A 24,969-nucleotide genomic window follows, 5' to 3' on the forward strand; every position below is an offset into this window, starting at 1 on the left:
ACCAGCCCTATGCTGGTGTCACCTCTCCCTTCCTCCACCCCTCCTGCTTTTCCAAAGCACGCACCATTTTCCCAACAAATAAGGAGCGCTAATAGCTTAAAATTGGCATATGTACTGGGGCGACTTCCCCCAGAGTGCAGAAAGCGCACTAAATGGGATGCAAGTCAAAGTGTTGTGTATTATCCAGGATGAATGTTCCTTGCACGGCAAATGTGCAAGCTCCGTTTGAGGTATACGCTCCTTACAGTGATGTTTCCAGCCAGAACAAACCCTCATTTTCCAGAATCAGCCATTTGACGCAGGGACTGTATCGACTTGCTCATGGATTTAGCAAAAAGAATAACTTGGTATGCTTGTGGGCGTTTTGTGAATGCAGACTCTCCCCCTTGTGCTTACAGCCTAAACTTTAATTGAAGCTAAACATGAAGAACTGATGCCAGCTCCAGTCTACAGTACAGTGCAAGAGGACAAAGTATAAAGGAGAATTTTCTTTATTTTTAAATATTAGTAACACTGCACAAAACAAAAAAAAGTGGTACTTAAGTGACAGAAAACCGGTACTCAGTCTTATTTCATATTAACCATAATTTAAATACCCTAACAGAGTTCATGTATGGTTATATGTTTGCATAGGGTTACATTGGGTACTGTAAGCATTTGAAGCTAAACCGTTCAGATACCAGAGACACCAGAATTTGTTATATCAAACCATGCTAGAATGCAGACTTGATTTTTCTGTTTAGCTTCTTCCTTACACCATTATGTGCATTGCTACATCTTTTAAACGTTAGGATGAGTGAGTTTCTCCAGGAACTGTGGACTTTCAATATTGCCAGGTTTAAGTCTGTTACATCTACAACGTATCGGCAAGAGGAAGAACAAAAGAAACGAAACAAAACCGTAAGCTGCTAACTCCTACTTGGAGGTTAAAAAGAAGAGGCAACATACTGACAAGAAACATGCAGGTAAATGCTTAAGGCAACGGAAGGGCTCTGTACAAACTAAAAGGTTAAGAGAAGCAACGTGTCATGCACATGAGACAAGTATGGGAAGCAAGGAAGTAATCTTGCCCAAAAATACACATTTCTTTTAAATTGAAGACATCTTTTCAAGCTAAAAAAAAAACTAGTCCTGCAATAAAACCGATGCAAAATGCTTTCATACATAAGTGTATGTTCTTTGTAACATAGGTGTAAGTTCTTTGTAGAAACAACTTGATAAAATCTTATACGGATGCTGAAAAATGTTTGTTATCTAAAACCTACTCAGCAGAAACAAAGAGCAGTTTTAAAGTAGCACTTAGATCATTTGACTCTAGGTTCTGAAAATAAACTTTTAAAATAAGGAATGATTTCACTAAATGATTCATCGGGAGTCAACTATGCTTAAGGAAATCAGTAGGAGTGCTTACAGGAGACCACCATTACACTAAGTTTCTTAAAATCAGAGGATATAACTCCATGATAGAATTTAAAATGAAGGAACATTTTAATAGCAGGGACAAACCCTTGCTGCCCAGCTTGGGGAAAAAAAAACCCGCCATAAAAGTCACTTATTAAGCTTGCATAAATTACCCTATAAGAGCTCACGTCTCAATCCCATTCCCAATGACATGAGTGAATAGGACTCTTCTTTCAGCAGGCCTGATGTTGATGCCAGAGTGATCAAACAAACAGGCATTTGCACAATTACACCCTTTATATCCTACAAAACAAATAAACAAACACTAGACTAGAGTCGTTTTAGTCCCAGGGAAGGAAGAGGTAAGAAATTCTGTAACGCTTCAAACATAACACACTTCTAACCAAGATCAGCCTCCTTCGAATTCCCTAACCTGACTGGCAAGAAAGCCACTCCGTGAAACTAAAAACAGTAACATAGTGCAATTTTAGTACAGTTTTAAACATGAGTCACTTCCTTGCTAGCAGTGTGAACAATCAAAAAATATACACAAAAGAGTGTGCTCAAATGTTACATTAAGTTGTCATTATTATAAAGGTATTAGCATAGCAGAGAAGTCCATTTTAGTAACTCCCTTTGGTTGACTTCTTCTTCTTCTGTTCCTCTCTCTGCTTCTGCTTCCTCCTCTTGCTGCCTTCTTTGTGTCCTGAGGAAACATGGCTTGTAAAACACTATTCACAGCATTCATGGACTTTTCCCTCTAGCAAAAGCACACATTCTCTGAATGGTTTAAGGAATCTTAAAGAAAAGGTCTGGCTTTCTAATATAGTTTTTTAAATTATCAGTTCTACTATATCCCCAGTTCTACTATATCCCTTATATAGGACAGAAAGAAAACACTATCAATCTTTGAAGTTTGAAATGATCTGGAGAACTTTCAAAAGACTTCAAAGCCATTCAGGAAAAGCTTCAAAATTAGAGCACATGCAAAACCAGGATAATCTTCAAAATGGAAGCCATAAATAAGACTTATACAGCAGGAGCTATTTAAGTACTGGCATTTCCTGCTCACAGTAGTCAGAGTTACCACGATATTTGCATTTCCATTTTAAGACTAGGGAATGCCGAGAATCCTGAGTAAATAAGAAGGTGCTCAGTGTTTACCAATACGCATTTTATATGCAGGTCATCAGCCTGCTCACGCTTAACTATGCACCATAGGTTATATTCTACTGCAGCTCCAATGGTGCATGAAAGTATTAAGTTCAAGCAACAACTATTTGCTACAGGTTCAGTAGGCACAAGCTTCCAGCCATGTGATCATCATCTCAGCGATTTTTTTCCCCACAAAGATGCATGGAAAACAGTTCTTGCTCTGCATCTCGTTCTTTCCTCCAAACTTGCAGTAAAATGCAGCTTGCTAGCAGACTTGCACGGACAGTGAACTGTGCAGAACCAACACCACATCTACCCAAGTGCACCTTAAATCCAAACTTGAAGCTAGCAAACATTTCCCTCAGATAATCATTCTGTGATGCTTTGAGATAGCTGGAGGCATCTTTTAGCTCAGCGGTGCTCCGCCACTGGGAATCAGCACAGTCCGATGAACGGGGCCAGCATGGAGCGGAGGAGCCCCTGCAAGCCCGCTGAGGGGCAAGGCTGGGAGTCAGAGGAACAGCCCAGGAAGGGCACAGCTCTGCCTGTCTGGAAATCTGTTTCTTTCCCCCATTCTGTCTGCAGGCAGGCAGATGTGACCCTGAGGAAGCCGTGTCACCATCGCGTCTGGTTCTCCATCAATTTAGCACCAAAAGCAAAATTAAGACGGGAAAAGGAAGCGGTGGGAGGGCAGAGGAGTATGAAGCCACGCTGTGGCTGAAGTTTGCTCCTAATCAGAGCTTCTCCCAAGTGCAATTAGGGTTGTGCCCGCGGCAGAACTGCAGTTCTTCGGTTTAAGTTTAAGACTTGGGGAGAACCACGAGATAGTCTTTGGGCTAAAATCACTTGAGACATTATCAAAAGCTTATGCATTAGAGGAAATACACTCCCTTGTAGCAAAAGGAAACTGTTCCTAGGTTATCATTCTAGCTCCTACACTGTATCAACAGCATGACTTCATCTTTTGCAATCATCTGAGCCAAGAAGCAGGATATTTATTTAGAAATTCTGCCATGAGCGATTAGCCTGCGCAAAGTTAGAGTAGAAACCAGTTTTATTGTTTAAGGAAGAGAAAAACTGGCAGTGCTTTGCAGAATTGCAGATGACGCTGCGTTTTCCCTGCACCCTGCCACCCTCCTGAGCTCCAATCCTGTCCCCAGGGACACTGCGTGGACATCTCCTAATTAAGAACTCCATCCATGAAGTTTACTTCAATGTCAGCCCCTCGGTCACCTATACATCATCAAAAATAGGACCCCTTGGCATTTAATTTACTGCTGTAGGGGACACATCCCAGAAGGGCTCAAGCATCTCTTTGCTTTCCCACAGAGGCCAATGGAGGCGGAAGAGACGTGCTGACTCTTGAGAATCAGTCATCTGAAGGGTGTTATTCAAAGGATTCTTCCCTTTACTGGAGGGAAAAACAGCATCATATCAGATGATCAGAACTAGTTCATGTAATAACTATGAAACATTAACACAGATATTTGGGAAAGGATCATTAAACCCTAACAGGTTATTAGCTTCATAATTTGCTCATTTTTCATTCTCAAAACACTGTCAGTATTTTTAAAAGGCTTCCACATACAGGCATGATTGCATTTGATACTGCTATTTTATATCATAATACTTTTTTTTTTTTTTTGCAACAGTCCATTTTCTTCAAATCTTTGAGATTTTGAAAGCAATTCTAGCAACTCTTCCTTAAAAAGACTGTGAGTCAATGTAAATTATGACTTGAAATGAATGCCACATAATTCATTGTCTTCTAAATGAAGCAACTCAAATGTTAAAATAATGTGGTATGAAGATATCTAGGCATTTGACAACATGGTCTCCTACCAGCCTCTGGAATGATAAGGCTGAAAAGTGGAAATCTTTCAAGTGTTATCACTGACACACAGAAACAGATTGGACAAAGTAGGAGATAACGCACAAATACAGAGTATTCCTCAAGAGAAAACTGCCAGGTCTTTTCTGTTTCAAGCCTGCTGTGATAAATAATTTCACTCTTGACCATTTCCTTTTCTACCCCCACCTAAGAAGAAAGGATAGGTCAAACTTTGCCAGTCTGTTAGCACTAGTGATGCTATGCTGGGTGATAACAGCCAAAAACCTGATCCGAACAAGTGAAGCAGCTCCTAGTAAAAATAAAAATTGCACACTAAAGATGAAACCCTTTGGTGCTTATTTCACTTGAATACTTCAACCAGCACTAATTAAAAGCATATTTAGCTGCCTTGGTTACAAGACTAGCCCCAAAGTCACGAGAGAACAAAATCTGAATTAGGAAGCAGCAGCCCCATTACTATTTGATTAATTTGCAGTGAACCTGTGTCCTGGTGAGTCTCCAGCATCACGAAGCAGTCGTGGAGACTTCCCATAGTTAGTCCCCTGACTGAACTGGCTTCAGCCAAACAGTTCTGCCCTTGGAGATGGGCTTTGCAAATTTCCACCCTTAGAAGCAATCGTTAGCTATCTAAAGTCTAGAAATGTGTTACATTAAGATAGAGAGTCTTAGAGAAGGGTGGGGGGAGAACAGGTTGCTGAGAGCTTCCCCAAGCTTTGACAGTCGGAAAACAGATTCAGTCCAATGCAGATAGATATCAGCCTAACTTGGTACATTCTTGCTTTTGTCAGCTGCCAGGAGCAGAGATGGATGAAGCAAGAATCCACACCATTTGGAATTACACCTGTCTTACAACCTGGATAATTCTTGTCTAAAACAAACAGCATCTGCTGACTCGCTCTTTCCATTTCATCCCCCTCTCTTCGACTTCCAGAAGAACCATAAAGAGCACAGAAGCTATCCCAGCTTTCAAAAAGCTACTGAAGACCGAAACCAACTTCCAACAATGCTTAGTAGCAACTCCCTCAGCCACTCAGCAAGGACCAAAACAAATTGGGAAGCCTCTCTGCTGGGTCCCAGATTGACTTTCCTTCTAGCTTTCTACTACTCTGCCATCTGCACCTCCAAAGTCACAGGTTTGTTCAGTCACTATGAAACTCGTCACATTCTTGGGAGGCAACTGCAAGGGAGCGTGCATATCGAGCGATTGATCCAAAGGGACAAGGCAAGCGTCCTGGGGAAAACGCTCCTACCCAACCCATTTGTGGTAACCTACTTCTTCCTGCCCTGCCCGACGTCTGCCTGCTTTACCAGGATGCAGAGAGCAACGACGGGTCTGCTCCACCTGCCTTCTGCCAGTACAGGGGAGTGCGGGAGTCAGCAGAAGGAAACAAAGCGTTCAGTCATGACCGATGATTAATAATAAAGTAATAAAGGCCATGGCCTGATTTTTATAGATCTCCTGCAAAGGTGAAGACTTTGGAGGAGCTTCCTTCCACTTTCAGGCTCTGAAGCACTGAGGTTGGGGGTGGGAGGGATTTATGCTTTCTGCTCAAGTCCCAGAGAAAATGGTTTTCAAGAACTACTAAGTTTTTGCTAAGATTGCAGCCATTCTTTTGCCCTCCTTCAAACCAGCAGAGCAGTCATGGCTTCAACATGCACACAGAGCTTTAACAGGGCAGTGGGGAGCGTGCATGTTGGGTTCTGTAGCGTGCTTTCTAATTTTCTGCTCTTAGAAATACCTCTCTAGTCAAAACAACAAATTGTTATTTCAAAAGGTAGCTAGCTTACTTCTGAGTTGCAGCCACCATCTTATTTTAGACTGACCACACTTGCATATGCCAATACAAAAATTCACCCCAGATCACAGCTTCAGTATAATTTCATGCGTGTGACTCAATTTACAATTACAGCTTTACACTACACTTTCACATTCCCTTCTTTCAGCCAGAGCTACTGCCCAACACACACCACAATTTGACCTATTAATTCTCTCGCCTCATCCACAGCTCCCGCCCATGCCAGAGATCGCGGAGAGAGAACCCGCCTTTACATAAAGACCTGAGGTGACAAACCATCCCACCCCGTCTAGGTATGCTGCTCCACTATTTAATTATCTGCACTGTTAAATCCAAGGGCCAAGTTCTCCAGTTTCACTGGCCAACCCAGTGATGTAATTCCAACTTTGATGTTTTAGGGGACTGAAAAGCTTTAGCAACTTACTGGGGCCTTCATTCATGCTTGCTCACCATGCTATTTTCATTACCAATTCTGCCTAGAATTGCTACAAGAACATACCAAGCCGGATACAACCTGCTCGCCTGCTATTAATTAAGGTAACACTATTACTAAATAGAGTCCAAGGTTTTACTCCCACATGGCAAGCAAAAGCTTGCCAGGCTATGCAGCCTTGGGAGCCCTTCCATGTGCAACCCAGTCACCTTCTATGGGAAGCAAATGGGTAACGGGATGCTCTCGTACTAGCAGCCAAAAAGATATGCGGGCAGGCAGCTCTGGCTAAGCCAGGGAACAAGGACCCAGCCTCCAAATCCACCAGCCAGTCTTCCCACCCTCCGCCCGCAGAAGAGTGTGTCTGTTACCCCGTCCCACTCACGCACAGTTGCAGCCAGGGGATGTGGAGCAAAGGGAGAGTGAACTCCCTCCCACCTCCAGCATTCCTCGCCTATTAGATTTCCACAGAAAACAGTGGCTTTGCTTTCCTTTCTCTTTCCATTACATGCCCAAATACAAGTATGTGAGGGAATTATATGGTAATTAGTTTGGGTAACCAAGCACATCAATTTTATTAGTTAGTAATGTGTAACTCAGGAAACTGTATGTCGGTAAAAAGAACAGAGACTGCATTAAAGATGTAATAAAGTACAAATAGCTCAACTTTCCAGCAGAGGAATCCATGCCAGGAAAGGATCAAGATTAGTTAAGATAGTTCTTTTAAAGTGGTTTCCTTTTCAGAGATGCCAGCGGGTGAAAATGCAGCAAAAATGAATTATTAATGTTGTAAGTTTTAGGTTAATGCAAGCTATTTCATTCAAAAGGAAGAGCAAACCTTGCAATATTATCTTGCAAATAATGATCTTTCATATCGTATATTTTTCAGTATTTTAACAATTAAACATTTCAACCATTCTTGCTAGATAAAGATCAAAACTCTCAAATCCAGAGAAGCAGGTTTTTAGGGGTAGTTACCGCTACCCCTACCATTAGTGGCTGTAACCCCCAGGTCTCTGCTGGCATTAATACCACTTTGGTACTGCTTGGATATCACCAGTCAGCCATACATCATACAATCAGGCAGTGCATTACTCGTAGTATCTGAATTCTTATTAAAAAATTACTTGGGTGGAGCTAGAGCACTGTTTGAGATACACAGCGACTTCAGAGTACAAGTTTTATTCTAAAGGCTATTATGAAACCAGGAACAACAGGAAACCCAGAGCAATTTCTACTAAAACGCAAAGTGTCAGTGTTAGATGGAGAATCAAATTTAACTCTTTTTTTTTATTAAAAACCCACTATAATGAATGGAAATCCTGACTAAGGAGAGGATTCATCTCACCTCTGGATATCGGTTGCCAGTCTAAACGAGTTAGCCAGCCTTTCTCCTTGGGCGCTAGAGAGAGGCAGCCACTTGCAGAGGGATTCCCCACCACACAGTCAAGATGAAACCTATCCCCTTTTCCTTCATTTAAATTGCTACAGACTTAAAATTAAACATTCCCACACTTAGAGCTGGGAAAAGAAAACCATTTCACTGCAGGAGAATCACTGACGACTGAGGATTTGCTTGAGGTGCTCTAACTGGGACAACGTCTAAAACTGCCGTGCAGTCTTGCTGCCAAGAGCCACACGCCAGCAGTGGCAAAACCGTCTGATTCACGGTGGAACGGCACCCAGTTTGAGGCCACTGAACTTAACTATTTGCCACTGAATCGAGTGGGCTTTGGACCAAGGCAGAAAAAGATGCTATTCTTTCCCAACGCTGGCCCGTGTAAGCACGGCAGCTGTTGCAGTGATCAATGAGAAGCCAAGCGGGAGCAAGTAAGTGGTCTGTATAATTACAGAGCTGTGCTGGTGAAGCCTGCTTGCTGGGCAAGGCAGTCGGCAGAGGTGAACACCCATCAAAAATGGCATTATTGGCCAGGGCTCGTGCACAAACTGCCCAGGGAGGGATTAAGACACTCACGTAGGTTTTTATGACTGACTCAACCAGTCCTTCAGCAGCCCTGTCCATCAGGGGAACAGTAGGCAAAATATTTAAAGCAACAGTAAAATCTTAGTCTTACTGTAATCAAGTTTTCACCCCGAACCTTTTCTGGTAACTCACAATCTACTGGTAGAAGAGAGGATTTTGTGATTGTGCAAATACCTCTGGAAATTCATTTTAATTGCAAACTTGTGCGTCTTGGAGCATAAATAGATTCACAGCAAGAAGTCCTAAGCGGTCTTAAAAATCGCTCCAAAAATTGCAAGGTGCATGTCAAACTCAGACGCTCTTTGGAAACCACTACAAAGTATTGTTATGATTGCAGAGAACCTCAAGTCTCCAAATGCAGAGCCAAAGTTTTGTTTTGACAGCTACCAGCACAGGAGACAAAACCTGTAACCCTTGCATGGGAGATTTCAGAACATCAGCCCAGAGGTTACATCCAGGCTTCTGTAGAGAAATTTTAAACTTTTTTTTTTTTTTTTTTTTTTTTTTTTTTTAGAGAAAAGATTCAACTTAGCCATCCCTAAAGAGACAAAACTTCCAGCAACTGATCAGGAAGACATTTATCTGAATGTTTCCATTTTTTCAAGCTGTCATCCACATGATATCTTCAGGTCTTCCGTACAGAAGACACTTAGATTTAAAGGCTCATAAACGCAGCAGAAGTTGGTACAGCACTGGGAGTATGTGAGTGCATGTTTTGGGGTACAGTGCATGTTTTTCATGCGCTGTGTTTACCACCCTGAGGAGCCTCATACGTTCTCGCTTCCCAGCACTTCACCTAATTCAGCACTACTGAGAAGGGCCCTTGGTTTGGGCATCCGAGTAGAAAAGCATCTTTATGTTTCAGAAAAACCTGTCCTGGCAGTCCTGGATGATCTTTGACCACAGGTTCAAATTAAATCAAGTAGTTATGAGGACTTTGTTGCCCAAGATAGCCTCTGGACTATATTGCCGAAACATTACAGACAGGAAATATATGAAAGGACTAATTGCTTCCAAAAATAACCGGGACAATCACCGCACTTTTGTGTTCACCTGAACAGTCTTAGCCCTCTCTATTAGGATTTAGGTGCCTAAAATTGCAGCTTCCAGAAATAATATCAAGTTGCTGAACTTCTCCTTCGGCAAGGAAGCCAAGCGCAATTTAAATAAATGAATGTGCAAAATACTGTGGTTAGTTAATCTCTAAAAGGCCTTCACTTTTAAGAACAAAGAGCATAGGCACTTCAGCAGCATAACAGTATTTGCCCTGGATCCTTGAATATCCCAGGGCATTTGTGAATCTAGACTAGACTAAATTGAAGAGGAGAGCTAATGCAGGATGAAGGCACACAAGCTGCCATTTATTATCTACTGGGGAGCTAACATTAAGTCAACACACAGCAACAACCTCTTGCTTGGCTTTTTGTTTTTTCCTTTTGACTAACTGATGGCTCCTTTTCTGCGCATTTCTCATCAACATGCTTGTGCACACCTGATAAATAAAAAGGGGTCTCCAAGCTGCTTGTAACCCGGCTTCTATCTTGTTCTTCCACCTCATCGCTATTGTAATGATAGGCATATTTGGGGGAACTGGCAGGCTTGTGAGACTTTAGCAGGCGAGGGTTGGTCGGCTGGAAAGGCAGGGCATGTTGTCCTCTCCGTCTGCACTCCTCAGCAAAGGCTTCTTCATCTGCCTCCCCTGAAAAAGCAAAGAGTGGAAGAAATGTGAGCCGCACCCAAAATGCTTAAATTTAGCCTGAAATAAAAACTGAAACTGGGCTGGAAATTGGGTGTCACTAAACTACTGCCTTGGCTGTTGTTAGCTCACAGATACTCCTGTCTACCTACAGATCGGGGAGCGTCCGGAGCAGAAAGCTCCATCAGTGGCCTCTCACCACACTGGAGCCACCCAAAAAAGTCAGCTGGATATGACAGCTCTGGGGCCACTGTTTCCTTTTTCCCAAAAGGCAGGGTGAGCGAGCCGAGCACGTGGCCCTGGATGATATTTCTGTTCTGTGCAGAGCATGTCATCTTGTCTCACCTCGCCTGGACTGCCTGCCTAGGAAGGGTTGGCCCTGCTCAAGGAAAAGCTACAGGGGGAAGGAGGAAGAAATACCCAAGCTGGCTACGGGGATGGTGGGAAAAAACCAAAGCCAACGTGGGTTCAGAGGGGCTGGACGTTGGTCATCCACAGCTGGAAGGATGGTTAGAGAAGCATGAAAGATCACATGAAGATGGGAAATCGGGTTGAAGATGTAAGAGGTGAGCACAGTCCAGGGGGCAAGGCAGGTACACACAGCAAAGGTGAATGAACACAATGGAAATAAAAACCCAGTGTTTGCAAAAATTAATATGAGAGATGAGGTATTTCCAGTCATACTCATGCTACTTTGCAGATGACGCTTTCCTTTGCTGCAGAAACTATAACAGTACCGATGCTGCAAAATAGAGAAATCAGCTATCATAACACAAAAAAACACCACCAGCAAAACCACTCATCGAAAAGCAAACAGTAGGATAACAAATAAAAAAAGCCAACAAAAGACATTCAACGGGGAAAATAAGAAAAGAGTGAGAAGAAAGGTGCGTACCACATTTCTCTCTTAAAGGCTTTTTAAAGTTTCATTAATTCAATTACTTAAGTACTTTTAATAGAGCTGATGAAATACGGCGTCATTTTATTTGCATCAAAAGTGGTGTGTCACATTCTGGAAGTTTTTCCTGGGATATGCCTGGCATCAGCTGCTTAGGGAGGGGTGTGTGCCCTCAGCTAATGCGTGTGCTCTTAGTTCATGGCTGGAAAATGCTTTGAAGATGGAAAAAGCACCACGTATGCAGTAAAGAACAAGAGCAGTATTGCCCACTTCATTGTGTGCACCAAACCACCGACACTTTCAAACAAAACAGGTTGCATTGTCTTTACCTTGTAATTGTACATGGGGAGATGCTTCTGAGGGCATGAGGAAAAGGAGGCAAGGTATGTTTAAAAAGTCATTTCACAGTGCAATGCGGCACCTGAGGCCTCGCAGGAGAAAAGGACTCCAAGACGTGCCTCACATCATCCCGCCGTGCGTTTGAGCGCCTGATGTGCATGGATATTATGCAGAGGACCCTTTTTCCCAGGTGATTAAATGCCCATTCCCCCCCACCCAACGCTCACACTTTTTCACCCTGGAGTCTCCTGCACTTCCGAAGGCACAAGCAAGCAAGACAAAAACACAAGTGATGATTACACCAAGGATTTCCACATTTAGACACCGCCTGCCTGCATCATACCAGTGTAAAACTCTGGGTGTGCGGTTCTCCTTGCAGTAGGAGAGGACTGGCAGGACGGCTTTTTTCCCCTTGCATGGGGCACAGCGCTTCAGCTACAAGAGGCAAGGAAAAGCTCAGAAAATGCCAGATGCAGAATTGCCGGCATTACCCATAAGAGGCTACGGGATTTTGCACACTATACAAACAGCACTGAAGCACATATCAGTCTGATGATACCAGGTCTACGAAGATGAAGCCTATAAAATGCCAGGAGTTTAAAAAAAAAGCATAGGAAACCCATGTACACCAGTTGCACATACAAAAACCAGTCAAGAGAGTTCACTTCCTAACAAATTACAGTGCACCAGAAATAGGAGATCCCTCCCCTCCCATGGAAACACAAACTGCATGGCTTTCTTTTTAATGTGCAAAATCTTGCTTGATGCATGTTTAAAATTTATATCGGCAAGCAGATGCAGGAATGAGAAATGTGCTGAGGCCGTCTCGAAGCTCTGTGTGCGCGCATCGCAGAGACACCCCGATCAGAGACACTAACACTTAATGCAGTTAAGTATTAAATCAGATGCTCTACACACACCCCAATAAATTACTCCTAACTACGCTAGAGATCAATCTCAGCACCTTTAGTCTAATTCAGCTGGTGTGAAAGGCACAGCTTAACACTGGAAGAATTCAAAATAATCTTGCTCGTCCCTGGTGACGTACCCGCAGCATCGCTGCATGCTGGCCCTCTTGCACCCTGACGCGTCCTTGATCTGCTGCTTGCAGTGAACGCTCCCGCAGAGCTCCCTTGCTCTGGGAGCTGAGCTGTGCCACCAACCCCACAATGCTGAGCACCTAATGAAGTCGCAGAAAGATCTTCCAGCAAGCACTCACTGCTTGAGTCCAACTTAAAATAAAATATAAAAATGCAAAAGATATTCCATACTCCAATTAAATCAGCTGCAACCTAGAGAAGAGGCAGGAGAGCTTGTCCTGCTTTACTAAATCCCATGAGAGCTGCTTCCCAGAGTAGGTTTTAGCCTTCAGCTCCTGATGATATGAGCACGGCTCTGACTCTGGAAAACGACGGTACCTGCCTGTTACACACCTCCTGTGAGTTTTGGGACAAGTCCTCACAACTATGCCACTTTTTGTCTATAAAGAGTCATGATACGCCTTCTCTAAGGCTTTGCCTGGGGTGTCCTCCACCTGCAGCTCTTCTGCAAATGGCCCAGAGGAAGGACTGTCCCCTCCTCCAGTGGAGTTCATAGTTCAGTTGCTCCATGAAAGATGATACACCAAGAAAAAAACCCCACAGACAGACAATTCCTGTAATGCATATTTCTCTTTCCTTCAAAAATGATCCAAAACTAACTCCCAAAGCTGGACCTTGCACTGCACCATCACATCAGCTGAAGGTGCTGCACCAGCCCAACAAACCCAGGAGAGCCCTGACTGTGCTTGGTGCTGCCGGCACGCTGCCTGCTCTGCCTGCACCGGTCCAAGGTGCAGGATCTGGCTGCTCCTGCTTGGGGTTTATCTGTGCAACACAGCTGCAGCTGAAGCGTAAGGAAAGGGCTCGTGGCTGAGGGTGAGAACCAGTAGGAAATGCTTCGACACCATCCGCTGAGATCAAGTGGTGAAGGGACTGCTTGCAAACTTGTTCAAACCCACCGTTTGCCCCAAAAGAGGTGGCAATCTATGCTAAAACCTAGAGCACAACTCTTCAGTATTGAACTCAGGGAGCCAGCATCCCTTTGGAAGTTTGTGTTAAACCTTTCCTCGTAAGCTCCTTAACTTTCTGTCATCAAGCATTTGTAATTAGCATTTTTGCTAAGCTGAGCTGACCTGTGTTACACTGCAAGAAAATTCCATCTTAAGCTGCCCTCAGCATCGCTCTGCTGTTTGGGGTACGCTGTGAAAGCATCGGCACACCAGAGGGGCTGCATCTGCATGCCACAACCACGTAATGCAGTGGCAACTGAAGTCAAACAGTTTATTAACTTTGGTTAGACTACAAAGTTACCCAGTTTTCCTCCTGAAGAATAACTTGTACTTCCTATTTCTGGGCTGTCTGCACCTGCCCCTACCCATCCTTCGCCCCACGGCGGACCCCTGGCGGGATGCAGAGCCGCTCCCCCCACCACTACGCAGGCAGCACATTTTGCAGCTAAATCATAGAATCATAGAATAGTTTGGGTTGGAAGGGACCTCTAAAGGTCATCTAGTCCAACCCCCCTGCCGTGGGCAGGGACATCTTCAACTAGATCAGGTTGCTCAGAGCCCCGTCCAACCTGACCTGGAATGTTTCCAGGGATGGGGCATCCACCACCTCTCTGGGCAACCTGTGCCAGTGTTTCACCACCCTCAGCGTAAAAAATTTCTTCCTTATATCTGGTCTAAATCTACCCTCTTTTAGTTTAAAACCATTACCCCCTTGTCCTATCACTACAGGCCCTATTAAAAAGACTGTCCCCATCTTTCTTATAAGCCCCCTTTAAGTATTGAAAAGATTAAATCCATCTCGATCACCCAACAGTCATTCAGTTTTCCATCTCCCCCTGAAGTAAAGACAAGTTTTAGTGCAATAAATAGACCCCCAAAAATTGTCCAAACTTGTTCCCCTTTCTGAGTTGCAGGACAGCAGGCACCACAAATTAGTTAAATGACGTAACATCACATCGGCTGTGATTCAAATATTGAATCGACTACGGTGCTGTGCACAGTTATAAGCCGCCAGACCTTTCCTCTGATCATCTACCTTCAGCACACCTTGCAAAGCAAAACTGAAGTGTAATTTGCATCAACTATTTTCTCTTGGTCTACATACTTAAACTTATTTGAAACATTTAGGCCAGCCTGTGAATAAAGCTAGCTGTACAGATAGCAAATATGAGACTTACTTGAAAAGAATTTACTCTGGGAAAGGTCAGCCACACAGGGCATCACCACCAAAAAGTGCTTAAACATTGCTGGAGTTTTGTCAGTGGTGATATTTGTCCTGGAAAAGGCTTTTAGGAAGACTAGTTGTATGGAGGGGGGGGGTCCGTAGTTGAGTTCAGAGCTGGAATATCCACTTCAGAAGCAACTTTCAGGGTGCTCCGGCTTTAACCAGCCCTTGGTTCCCCCCACGGCTCCTTCTTGCTGTCTCCTGTGCCTCCAAGCCAGCACACCCACGTGAGAGGCTGGGCAGCTGCGCCGTGAACCCGAGCAGGGGACTGACCCGCGTTAAAAATAACACTCTTTTTGCAAGCTTATTTTTAACCCAGCTCAGTGCCTGGATCCAGCTCATCATGCAGCCACCCCAGATGGGGCAGGGAAAGGGGCAATTATGGGGGGCTGCTGGAGTCGGCATCCGGATTACAGCATTAAGGAAAAGGTCTTATTCTACTAATGCAAGTAATAATTAAAAACCTTGCAGTTATTTCACTGCGAAACCAGTTTGGAGAAGTTACATTTCCAAGGGTTAATTCTGAAAATGAGGGATTCGGCATTACTACTAACATTTCAAAACAACAATTAAAGTTTGGTTTTCTGGTGCACTGGATTCTCCCAAATGAAAAGCAGCTTCTGGGGAAAAAGAAATCAAACACGAGCTGTAGCATCCAAAAAAGCTGCATTAGGACCAAAACCTGCCTTCTGCTCCAAGCAAGAAGGGCTGAAAAATAATTTCTCATAGCAAAGTGCTGCCGTATAAAAGGGGAAAATATGGATCCTTTAACCTGTAATTAACCAGTAGAGGGCAATATTGCCTATCATGAGGGGCAACGTTATCAGAAAAGTCACCGGCAACTCGTATTTTTTTGGTAATGCATCGATATTATATGTCTAAGGCAAACCGCGAGTACAATTCTTGGACTAGGCCGGTGCTTTGGGGGAGCCACCAGCTACACCAAGGGGTCCATGTGCGCTCCTGGAAAATGGAGATAACGCACGGGAATAAAAACACTAAGGCAGAGAATATTCCAGGTGAGGTGGGACGGGTCAGCCCTGCACGGGCTAGCATTATTATTTTGTGTTACATGTAAGTAACGTCCGTGTATGTCCTGGAATTGAACTGAAATCCTACCAGGAATCAGCAGTAATTAATGGCAAGATAGTAATTAACAGAAACATGCCGAACAAACCGGGGTAAACATCCTGAGGATATCAAACCACTCATTTACATTTAGCATGTCACTTCCCATGCAAGAGGAAGCAGAGCCTTCGTGGTTCCCACACGGCAGCCCTACTGCTTGCATGCTATTTTCTTACACACCTAACCAAGGGAAAAAAAATAAATATATATATATATATATATGTAATCAGGGTTTTCCCTGGTATTAAGAAACAAAAAGTAGGCACACCGGTTTGCTCAGTTTCCTGCAACCGGCATCAGGAGAAGATGCAACTGGTGAGGGACGCCTGGCTTTATCTAATGACACAAGACGGCTCTGAGCTAAAGCTCCAGTGAGCTGGTTATGCAAGGACAGCTTGCAGGAAACTTACTCCATTCAAATCTTTCTTGAATGATGGCCAGCAAAGTGTCTTTCTAATACTTTAAGACTTTAAAGTTAAGAGGTGGTGTATTTTCTGAAGCTCAGAGCAGGACACTGTATTGCTGCTTCTAGACAGGACTCAACTGGAAGTCTGATGTTAGTCTGAGCTGCTACCGATGCTGACTGACAACAAAACAAGAGTGCAAAAGAAAAAAAGCTTTGCTTGACTTTTTTTCCCCTGTTATTACAAGGACTTGGAATTTACCGTGCGCCTATGGAGGACGCTGGAGTTTCTGATGACTCAACTACACCCGCTGCTGCTGGGGAGAGCTGAGCTGCGGCTGAAGGAGCAACCCAAAGAGAAAGAAAAAAAAAAATCCCCATTTAAATACATTTATCTGAAGTCAATAGCACTACAATCTTTGTAATCTGCTGGTAAGTTTTTTGTACTGATAAACTTTTCTACTGTTACAGTAGCTCCGGTATTAATATTTACCTTTGCAAAAGATACCAGGGTTCTTCTGAGACTCAAGTCCAACTTTTGCTGGGAAATCTCATACTTTAGAGGAGCCTGTTGGAGCCAAGAGCTTATTTAATAGAAAGGACCTGTCTACAGGCCTGGATTACCCTAGGCTGAAAAATTCCTGGAGATTAACTGGTCCTTTTGTTTCTTCTCTTAGAAGCTTCACGTCTAATATGTCATAGCACAGAGAAGACATCAGGAGACCAAGTAACTCTGCTAAACCATAGAAGTGGTCTAATTTGGGGGACCAAACTTGAAAGTTGTTTTCAGAAAGTTGCCAAATCAGAGTTTCTTTTCATTTCTGTTAGGAGCAAGGGATGCTCCTAAGATACCAAGCCCAGGGTATTTTACAAAACTGCATGTGCACACACAACCGCCCCTCCTGAAATTGTAGGCAACATGCTCAGCCAAGAAAATACTCCCTCACCATTACTGGAGGCTATGTTGAGCAAGTTCTTCTGATTAATCGTTCTTAAACTTGTTTCTAAATGCCAGGAAACACTAATACTGCAACTCGTAACAGCAGGAGTTATAAAACCCACTTGCAGCCTGTGCTCTCTCAGGTTTGTCAGACTCAACAGAAACTAAAATTTGCATCAAGTCCTCTTTGGAAAACGTCGCTGTCTGAGTTTGGCAGTGACAGCCTTTAAAAATCTCTCTCTTGCTATTTGATGTGATGCTTATGAGCAAAAGCAGCCATTTTAAAATCTACTGTTAAAAAAAATGCAAGTAGTCTCAAAAGCTGAAAGAGCCTGAAATCACTCAGAAACTATCTGGGGAATGCCGGAGCAGCTGCCCCATCTGCACCATCGCTTCTAAGGGCAGAGCTTTTGTAAACCGAAAAAGGAGTTTATTTCAACACTGAAGTTTATCAGCTAAAGCACAGGATGAAGCACAACGTTTTAAGTCATCTCACACAAATCAGTGGCTTTCACCAATTATTGGCAATCATTTTTCTTCTGAAGCAATCGCCTATCCCTCAGTGCTGCTGTTATATTCAAAGAGAGCACGAGGAGATTCAGGGTTTGCTCTGGTGCAGCAAACTGATGTCTGAGGCATCCGTCCTGCAAAATGCTAGTAAATATTTAGCCGAAGTGGTGCCTGGAGCGCTCAGCTGGTTAGAAACTAAAGACGTCCTCAGCTCTCAATCTGCGCCCTCTGCAGAAACCTGCTGCCATGTCCCACCTCATCCTCTCCCCATCTCACACCCTGCGCTGGCTCCCAGCCGCACAGCTCTGTGGTCACCAACGTCACCGCGCTCAGACGTGCATGACGTCTCCCTGCTCCAACTCAAAACCTCACGTTAAGTTTATAACTTGGGGGATTTGGACCGGGCTTTCCCAGGCCAGGACCAGCATTACTATTTCCTCTGCCGTGGGCGCTGGGCATTTCCTGCGAGGGGGGAAAACAAGTCCACAAGCGGCCAGAGACAGCACAGGAGGTGGTGGTGAAGGTCCTGAGAAGTGATGGAAAAAAAAGGGGATGGGATTTGGGAAAAAGCACAGAGACTGATGGAGCCACTCTCGCAGTGCTCTTTCTGTCCCGGGAGAGCCATGGCTGCAGCACGTCCAGTATCCAGGAAAGGACAGGGCTCAATACTTTTTGCTCAACACACATCGCAATCCTCTGCCCTTCTGGCTTTAAAAGCTGGCAATGGACTTGGCTCCTTTTATTTTTGCCCTCGTATCCAGCTGCTCCGGTGCCAGCTCACGCTGTTCCTACCCAGCCCGTACCCCTGCGGCGCAGGGCAGGGGCAGGGAAAGCCCCACGCTGGGTCTGCTCACCCTCCCCGCCCCGCAGCAGCTCCCTTAGAAAGCTCAGCCTTTTGATTTTCTTTTTTTTTTTAGCCATACGGATTTTACCTACCACCCCCGTACACGCCCGAGAACCCCATTATATCCTGTATTCAGCCCAGCATGTACCAACACGAATCCTGCATTCCCAGCACATCAAGCTACTCAAGATGATGACATTTCGCCACAAAGATACCCCAATCTGCAATAAATTGGGAAAATTAAGTGAGTGTACACCATACGCTAACTGCAGGGGCGCTTCAGACGGGTACTTTGAAAGGAGATGTCATCATGCTGTTCCTCTGAGCAGCTAATGGAGATCGATGGCTAAAGCCACTCCTGTTTGACCGTATCGGGTGGCACTGAGCTCTGCAGCCTGACATATAGACAGGGGACTTGCTGAGAGAGCCTGGATTTACCTCCTCGCTGCCAAAACTTACTCATCGGAAGATCTTTTAAAGCCCAATGAATGGTCCTACATTAAATCTGAGGCCGGAGAGAAGCGCAGGCTGAGCACATCCAGGCTTTTGCAGTTATTTTGCTTCTGTCGAAGCACGCCAGGGCATCTGTACGGATTACGCCAACTGCTCTCATCTTAAAGATTTGGGATGTGGGAAATGCAAATGGCAGGAGGTAACACGAATCCCCATGTTTCCAGCAAGCAGAGAGATGACCCCATTTGCATGCTGCTGCCCAAAGTGAATTTTATTCATTTTAAAAGACTTTATCACACAAGGGCCTTTCATTCATTTCTGCATGAATTTTGAAAGGAAGCAAAGAACAAGGAATGAGCTTTGCAGCTTGACATACATAAATAACAAATTAGCAAGATTTCAAACTCAGAGTTTGAACAAATGGACCTGATTTTTAAACAGCAATTGAGATTACTTAAAAGATGATGCTTTCTACACTTTTCGGGGTAATGTCAGATCTCTACCATAGTTTCCTGCAAGTTACGTTGTATACCACTTCATTGCAGTGCTGCCTGCCAGACCCCCTTAAAAAGTTGCACCAGGGGCTCCTACTCTTGGGGCTTCTCTCCCCAACACACTCCCTACGCAACATGTAGGTGAGATGGGGCTCAGGTCACTGTAACTGTCTCCCTCTCTTACACGGCTCCTCTTCCTCCAGAATTGTTATCACTAACATCAAAATACTTGATTAGGTTCAATATTCAGAGATTTTTTTTCATCTCACCTGTATTTCAACCTCAGGCAAAAATCCCTGCAGGTTTCATCTCTACCATGAGGAAGCCTCACAGCTCACGTTTCACTTTGAAATTGGATTTGAAGTGCAAACCCAAATCCTACTGAGGGGGGAAAAAAAAAAACCAAACCCCGGCCCTTACAATGCAACTTAATACTCACTACTAAAGGAAAACAAATAAACAAACAAAAAATCCACAGCGCAACTACATACAGCCTGCATGGTCCTCCACTGCGTACCCAGACACAAGGTGCCTTCCACCGGCATCTCCTCTCTCCTTGTGCCCGAGCAGAGCCCCGCAGACCTTCGCATCTCTCGTGATCATGCTCCAGAACCTCCCAGTGCCAGATGAAATGGCCCCTTTGCTGCCCCAAAAGACAAAACTTTGCTTCTTGCCTTCAACCCTCCTAGGAGTTACCGCCACCAGGTCAAGCAAAATTGGCTTCTAATTAGAAAACTCCAGAGAGCAAGCAGAGGAAAAGTGCTCTTATACTTTCACAATGAACAGATCTTTAGAACTCTTAAAAACCAACAAGTTAAAGTATCAAGACGTCGTCTTATATTTCCATTAGTGGCCCTCACTAAAAGGAGCACCTCCAAAGCAGTTCTGAGGAAGCCCTAACTTGCAAATTACACAGTTTTGTTACACATTTTTCCATTGATTATCTGCTTTAAATCAGTCTTCAAAACCTTAATGTACAGCAAACCCAGATTACCGTAAGAGAAAAAAAAAATTCTATCTAAAGCAAAAAGCCATGCAGTTAAATTTAAAAAGAATCTCATGAGTGGCTTCAGAAAAATGTGATGAATGACTTCCCCAGCTGTTTTGTCAACACTTCCATAGTAATTTGGCAAAAGCACAAAATCACCAAGTTTATATTTTCATCAAATGGCTATTAGCGCTGTTGAAATCTCACAGACACGAGACAGGGAGAGCAAGCTCCACATTTTATATTGCATTGCCCGTGCTCAGTTTGTAAGCTCTCATCTTTTCAGGTTAATCATTTGAAAAATATTCTCCCTTCTACCCTGAGCCTTAAATATGACACTAAGGGCTTCACATATTAACTACAAAAAAAAGAAGAGATACCCGCCCTCTCCAATTATACCCCCCAACGTGTAATTCATTCCTCATCCGTCCCTGCATTACTAGGACTAGGGCAAGCAAATCCCAGCTCCCAGTGCTTGCACACATCCCCGATTTACAGAGCTCCAAAGACCACCATCTTTTAACTGACATAGAAAGACCATCATCTTTTAACTGACGCCGAAAATGACACGTGCTCATAGTAACAGGACGTCCCTTCTGACGGCTCAGTAGGTTTCAAGGCGTTTTATGAACCTTCACCACAAAACCCAATCCTTTTTGACATCTTCCTGACAACAAGAGCACTAAGCCGTTAGTTGGCATTCAGTTCAATATTGACATACTAATGAGAAGTCTGAATTTGAAAAAAATAGTGTTTCAAGTTGACGTTCAATAGTAATTTTGACTAAATACTGTATTTAATTAGGAACCTGTACACCGGCCTTACAGGGGCCATAGGTCCCAAGCTGTACCACTTTTTGTTGCCTGGCATCTCCAATCCATCAGGGAACTCTCAAAGTTTCCAGTCTTTCTTTCCCACCCATAGTCAAGCTCTTCAGCCTGTGCCTTGAAACCCACCATAGTTTAGGAATACAACAAGTAATTTTTCAAATCCAAGACCTATCAGTAACTGTCTATACATGCAAACGTATACACACATATACATACATACATATATTTATACACACAAAAAGAAATCGCTCCCTGTATACTGCTCAAGCTGAAGTTCTGACCAAAATAACCAATAAATGAAGAGCACAGAAATGAAAATTTTCTCAATTAAAAAAAACCAAACACCAAATCAGAAACGTGACTACGATCCAACAATAACAATACTTACCATTATCTTCCGTGCCTGGAAACAGTATCGTCAGTCAGTTTATACGCTCCTTCTGCAGAGGTCCAGTGGGAACAGGGAACGTTTTACCAAGAGAGCTTTGTGCGTTTTGGAAACAGGAGAGTTCGAACAGCGGCATTAGTACCTGCTTGGTGTACTCAAGACAGCCACGCATCTCCTGGGAAGGCCACCCCACAGCTGCCCATGCCCGGAGCAATAGCTGTTCCCATCCTACATTGCTGCAGCAGCACCATCCCACCTTTTAACACACCTTTGAGATCCAGGGGATGAAGTGCCAAGGACAGTAACAACCATTTCCAACCACAATCTTTGGGGCCAAAGCAAAATAGGGGGGAACCAGTATTTAAGCGCTACCACAAAGGCAGAGACACTGGAGAACACCACGTTCCAGAAGGGAGCAAAGAGCACCTGAAAGCCCACCAGCTCTCCGTGGAAGGGATGCGCCCACCGAAACTACACGACAGGACAACTCAACACCTGAAGATGGCATAACAAGCTTCTGCTCAGTATCCCCCATCATACAGACATACCCCCATCTCCTGTAATTCTGCAGTGGCAATGAAGGCTTTTCCAAATATTTAAGTGACTATTTGTCAGCGGACTCGTTATACCACGGTATAAATATTTGAAAAACTTTAAAAACAAATCATGAAAACCGCAGAGGTTTGCACTGTTTAACTACAAAGACTATTTTGTACTACTAGCAGACCAAAGTGTAGGATCCAGCAAAGCTAATCCACCTCCCCCCTTGAACACCAGCAAACTCAGAATCTTCTCAGAAACACTTGCCAAGTGCTTTACTAAGTTTGAAGATGTCAAACTTCATTTACACTACAGCATTTCTCCTCGGCCTTGTAAGATCATTATTGCTCCCTTTGCGGGGTTGAAAATGTCCTGCAGTCAGCACTGTGATATCAAAAGGAAACCCAGAACAGATGCACAACAGATAAGACTGACGTTCACCTACATTTGTTATCATGCAAGTCAGCAACTGACATAGAAAGTCCTAGACTTTGCACTTTTGAGAACATTTCGTCACTTTCCAATTAAAATTCTGACCTTGCCTGAACTCTTGGTATTGGATACAGCCCGGTATCTCTGCAGAAACAATCTCCTTTTACAGTAATTTTAAAAAATACTAAATAAAAGAATTAACAACTGTTTTTCTAAAGAAAAAGTTGCTTACTCAAGACTGAGTGGCGGACTGGGGACAAAGTGACAGCAGACACTGCAGTCATTTCACCTTCCAGGAGGTGGAATCTGTTAGCTGAAGCCATCAAAGCACTGAACTTCTATTGAGAAGATAAACAGATAAATAAAACCACGCTGTTGTAACACTAATATACTGGACATTGATGACAGTTCAGCTAGGACCTCAGAGAGTCCACCTCTATCACAATTTCAACTGAAAATTTGGAGGGCCTATACTTTAAAGGAAGATTAACCAGAACGGCCACAAAAATAGAAAACTGGAGACGCTTTGACCTCTCTCTTTTACTGTTAGCAATGTACCATCTAACCTACATTAAAGCTGCACTTCAAGTTGCTAGCTTGGCTCTGTGCCACTTACAGGCCCATACTCAACACTGGAGACACCGATAATTTGGGGAATTTTGCCGCCACACCCAGAAAACACAACAGCGAGCTGAATCTGGAGCCCGACGCGAACGAAGGGTTGGCTTTTTGTTTCGGGAGAAGCTGGGAGGCATAAGACAAAATTCCTCCCTCAAACAGCTCTCGTAAAAAAAGGCTTTCCACTTTTGGAAACCATTCTGTCCAGGGCAACGAGCACCTCCCCTGCAACAGAGCACACGGCACGGGCATACATTCGGCTTTGTGATTTCTTCTATGAAAAGCGTTACCAAGGACGTAGTCATCTCCTTCTATAAACATTTCGGGAGCAAAGTGCACGCGTGATCTCAGAGCAAGTGCTAGAGGAGAGGGAAGAGTGGAAGCCACGTAAGACTAATCAATTAATCTTTTGTTCTTGATTTTGTTCATCAAGAGCAGCAGGGAGGCTTAAAAACCTGCGTCTTCACAGAAAAAGGTTTTATTTTCCCGAGTTGAGCATCTTCTCGATTATTCACTGCATTAGAAAGCACTTAAAATTCACCTCCTGTTCTATGACACTTTTCAAGACAGAGTTATATTTGTTAATAAAGAAATTATTAATGGCTACAAGACTGCTATGGGTAGGATTCAGGACAAATTACTCAACTTTCTTTTAACTTTTCAAACAGAACTATCTTCCAATTCTTTTGGGCTAATACTTTCAAGACGGATCAAAGGTAAGTCAATTGGAAATGATTTAGACAGCCCCCTTGCAACAGATACTGCAAGTTACATACCGTATAGTAGTAGCTGGCATTGATATAACATCTCAGAAATATGAATATGCATAGTAAAGTACGCATAATTTTCTGTTTACTTAGCAGTGGTAAAAACTATCATCTACTTTGTCATTTTCTACCTGATTTGCTAGAGAAATTGCTGTGTTTTGGCTAAGAACACATGGCGATGTCTCTTCCAGTGATGTAACAGGGGACTCGAGTTGTACAGCGAACAGAATTGCACTTCCTAACCCTGAAATAGGTTCCACGTGGAATGTGACTCAAAAATTTCAAAGCTCCTTGGAAAATACGGATAAAAAAAGATGTAATCCTTTTGCTTTGCCAAGTTACAGCTCTGAGACATTTGAAAATAACTAGTTTTGAAGTGGTTTTCTGCTACCAAACAGTCAACACATACAAGGTGTACACTGGCTATATACTTTGCCAACTACAGAAAGATTTCTGTCCAAGACTTCTTTTAAGCCAGAAAAGGGCAGAGCAGTACGGCACGTACTTGTTTGCTTTCCCGTTAACAAGTTTCCTTGTCACTACAGCTGTGTCTGTACTGGGGAAGCTGCACTGCTCTGACTCTGCTCTAAGGCAAAAGCCTTACGGTTTTCATCATTTGTACAGAAAGGAGACTGCACAAAAGCTATTTTAGGAGCGGAATATTTAGATCTCAAAATACGGTTAATTTGACTGTAGAAGAACTAAGACTTGGTTCTGGAGTTCCAGCACTCTCCTGGGTACCTTCCCCAGAAAATTAGGAAGGGCCTAGAGATACCAGGACTTTGCCGTAAGAGTTTATGTTTTGGGT

At 43.7% G+C, this 24,969-nt stretch overlaps 1 protein-coding gene across 4 annotated transcripts in view; it reads right to left on the minus strand.

Annotated features, from left to right (window-relative positions):
* Positions 1 to 475: 475 nt before the first annotated feature.
* The window catches only part of DNAJB6 (DnaJ heat shock protein family (Hsp40) member B6), a 64,572-nt gene continuing 40,078 nt past the window's right edge, over positions 476 to 24,969 (minus strand). For 3 of the 4 annotated variants that reach the window (XM_076331915.1, XM_076331914.1, XM_076331916.1), the window contains exon 9: positions 9,955 to 10,317. In XM_076331915.1, the coding sequence (XP_076188030.1) occupies positions 10,004 to 10,317 (314 nt within the window). In that variant the 3' untranslated portion in view covers positions 9,955 to 10,003. Of the gene's footprint in view, positions 2,108 to 9,954; positions 10,318 to 24,969 lie in introns of those variants that run through there. The other variant, XM_076331917.1, reaches the window with a different exon arrangement.

Source organism: Aptenodytes patagonicus, chromosome 2, assembly GCF_965638725.1.
Source record: "Aptenodytes patagonicus chromosome 2, bAptPat1.pri.cur, whole genome shotgun sequence".
NCBI classification, from domain to species: Eukaryota; Metazoa; Chordata; class Aves; order Sphenisciformes; family Spheniscidae; genus Aptenodytes; species Aptenodytes patagonicus.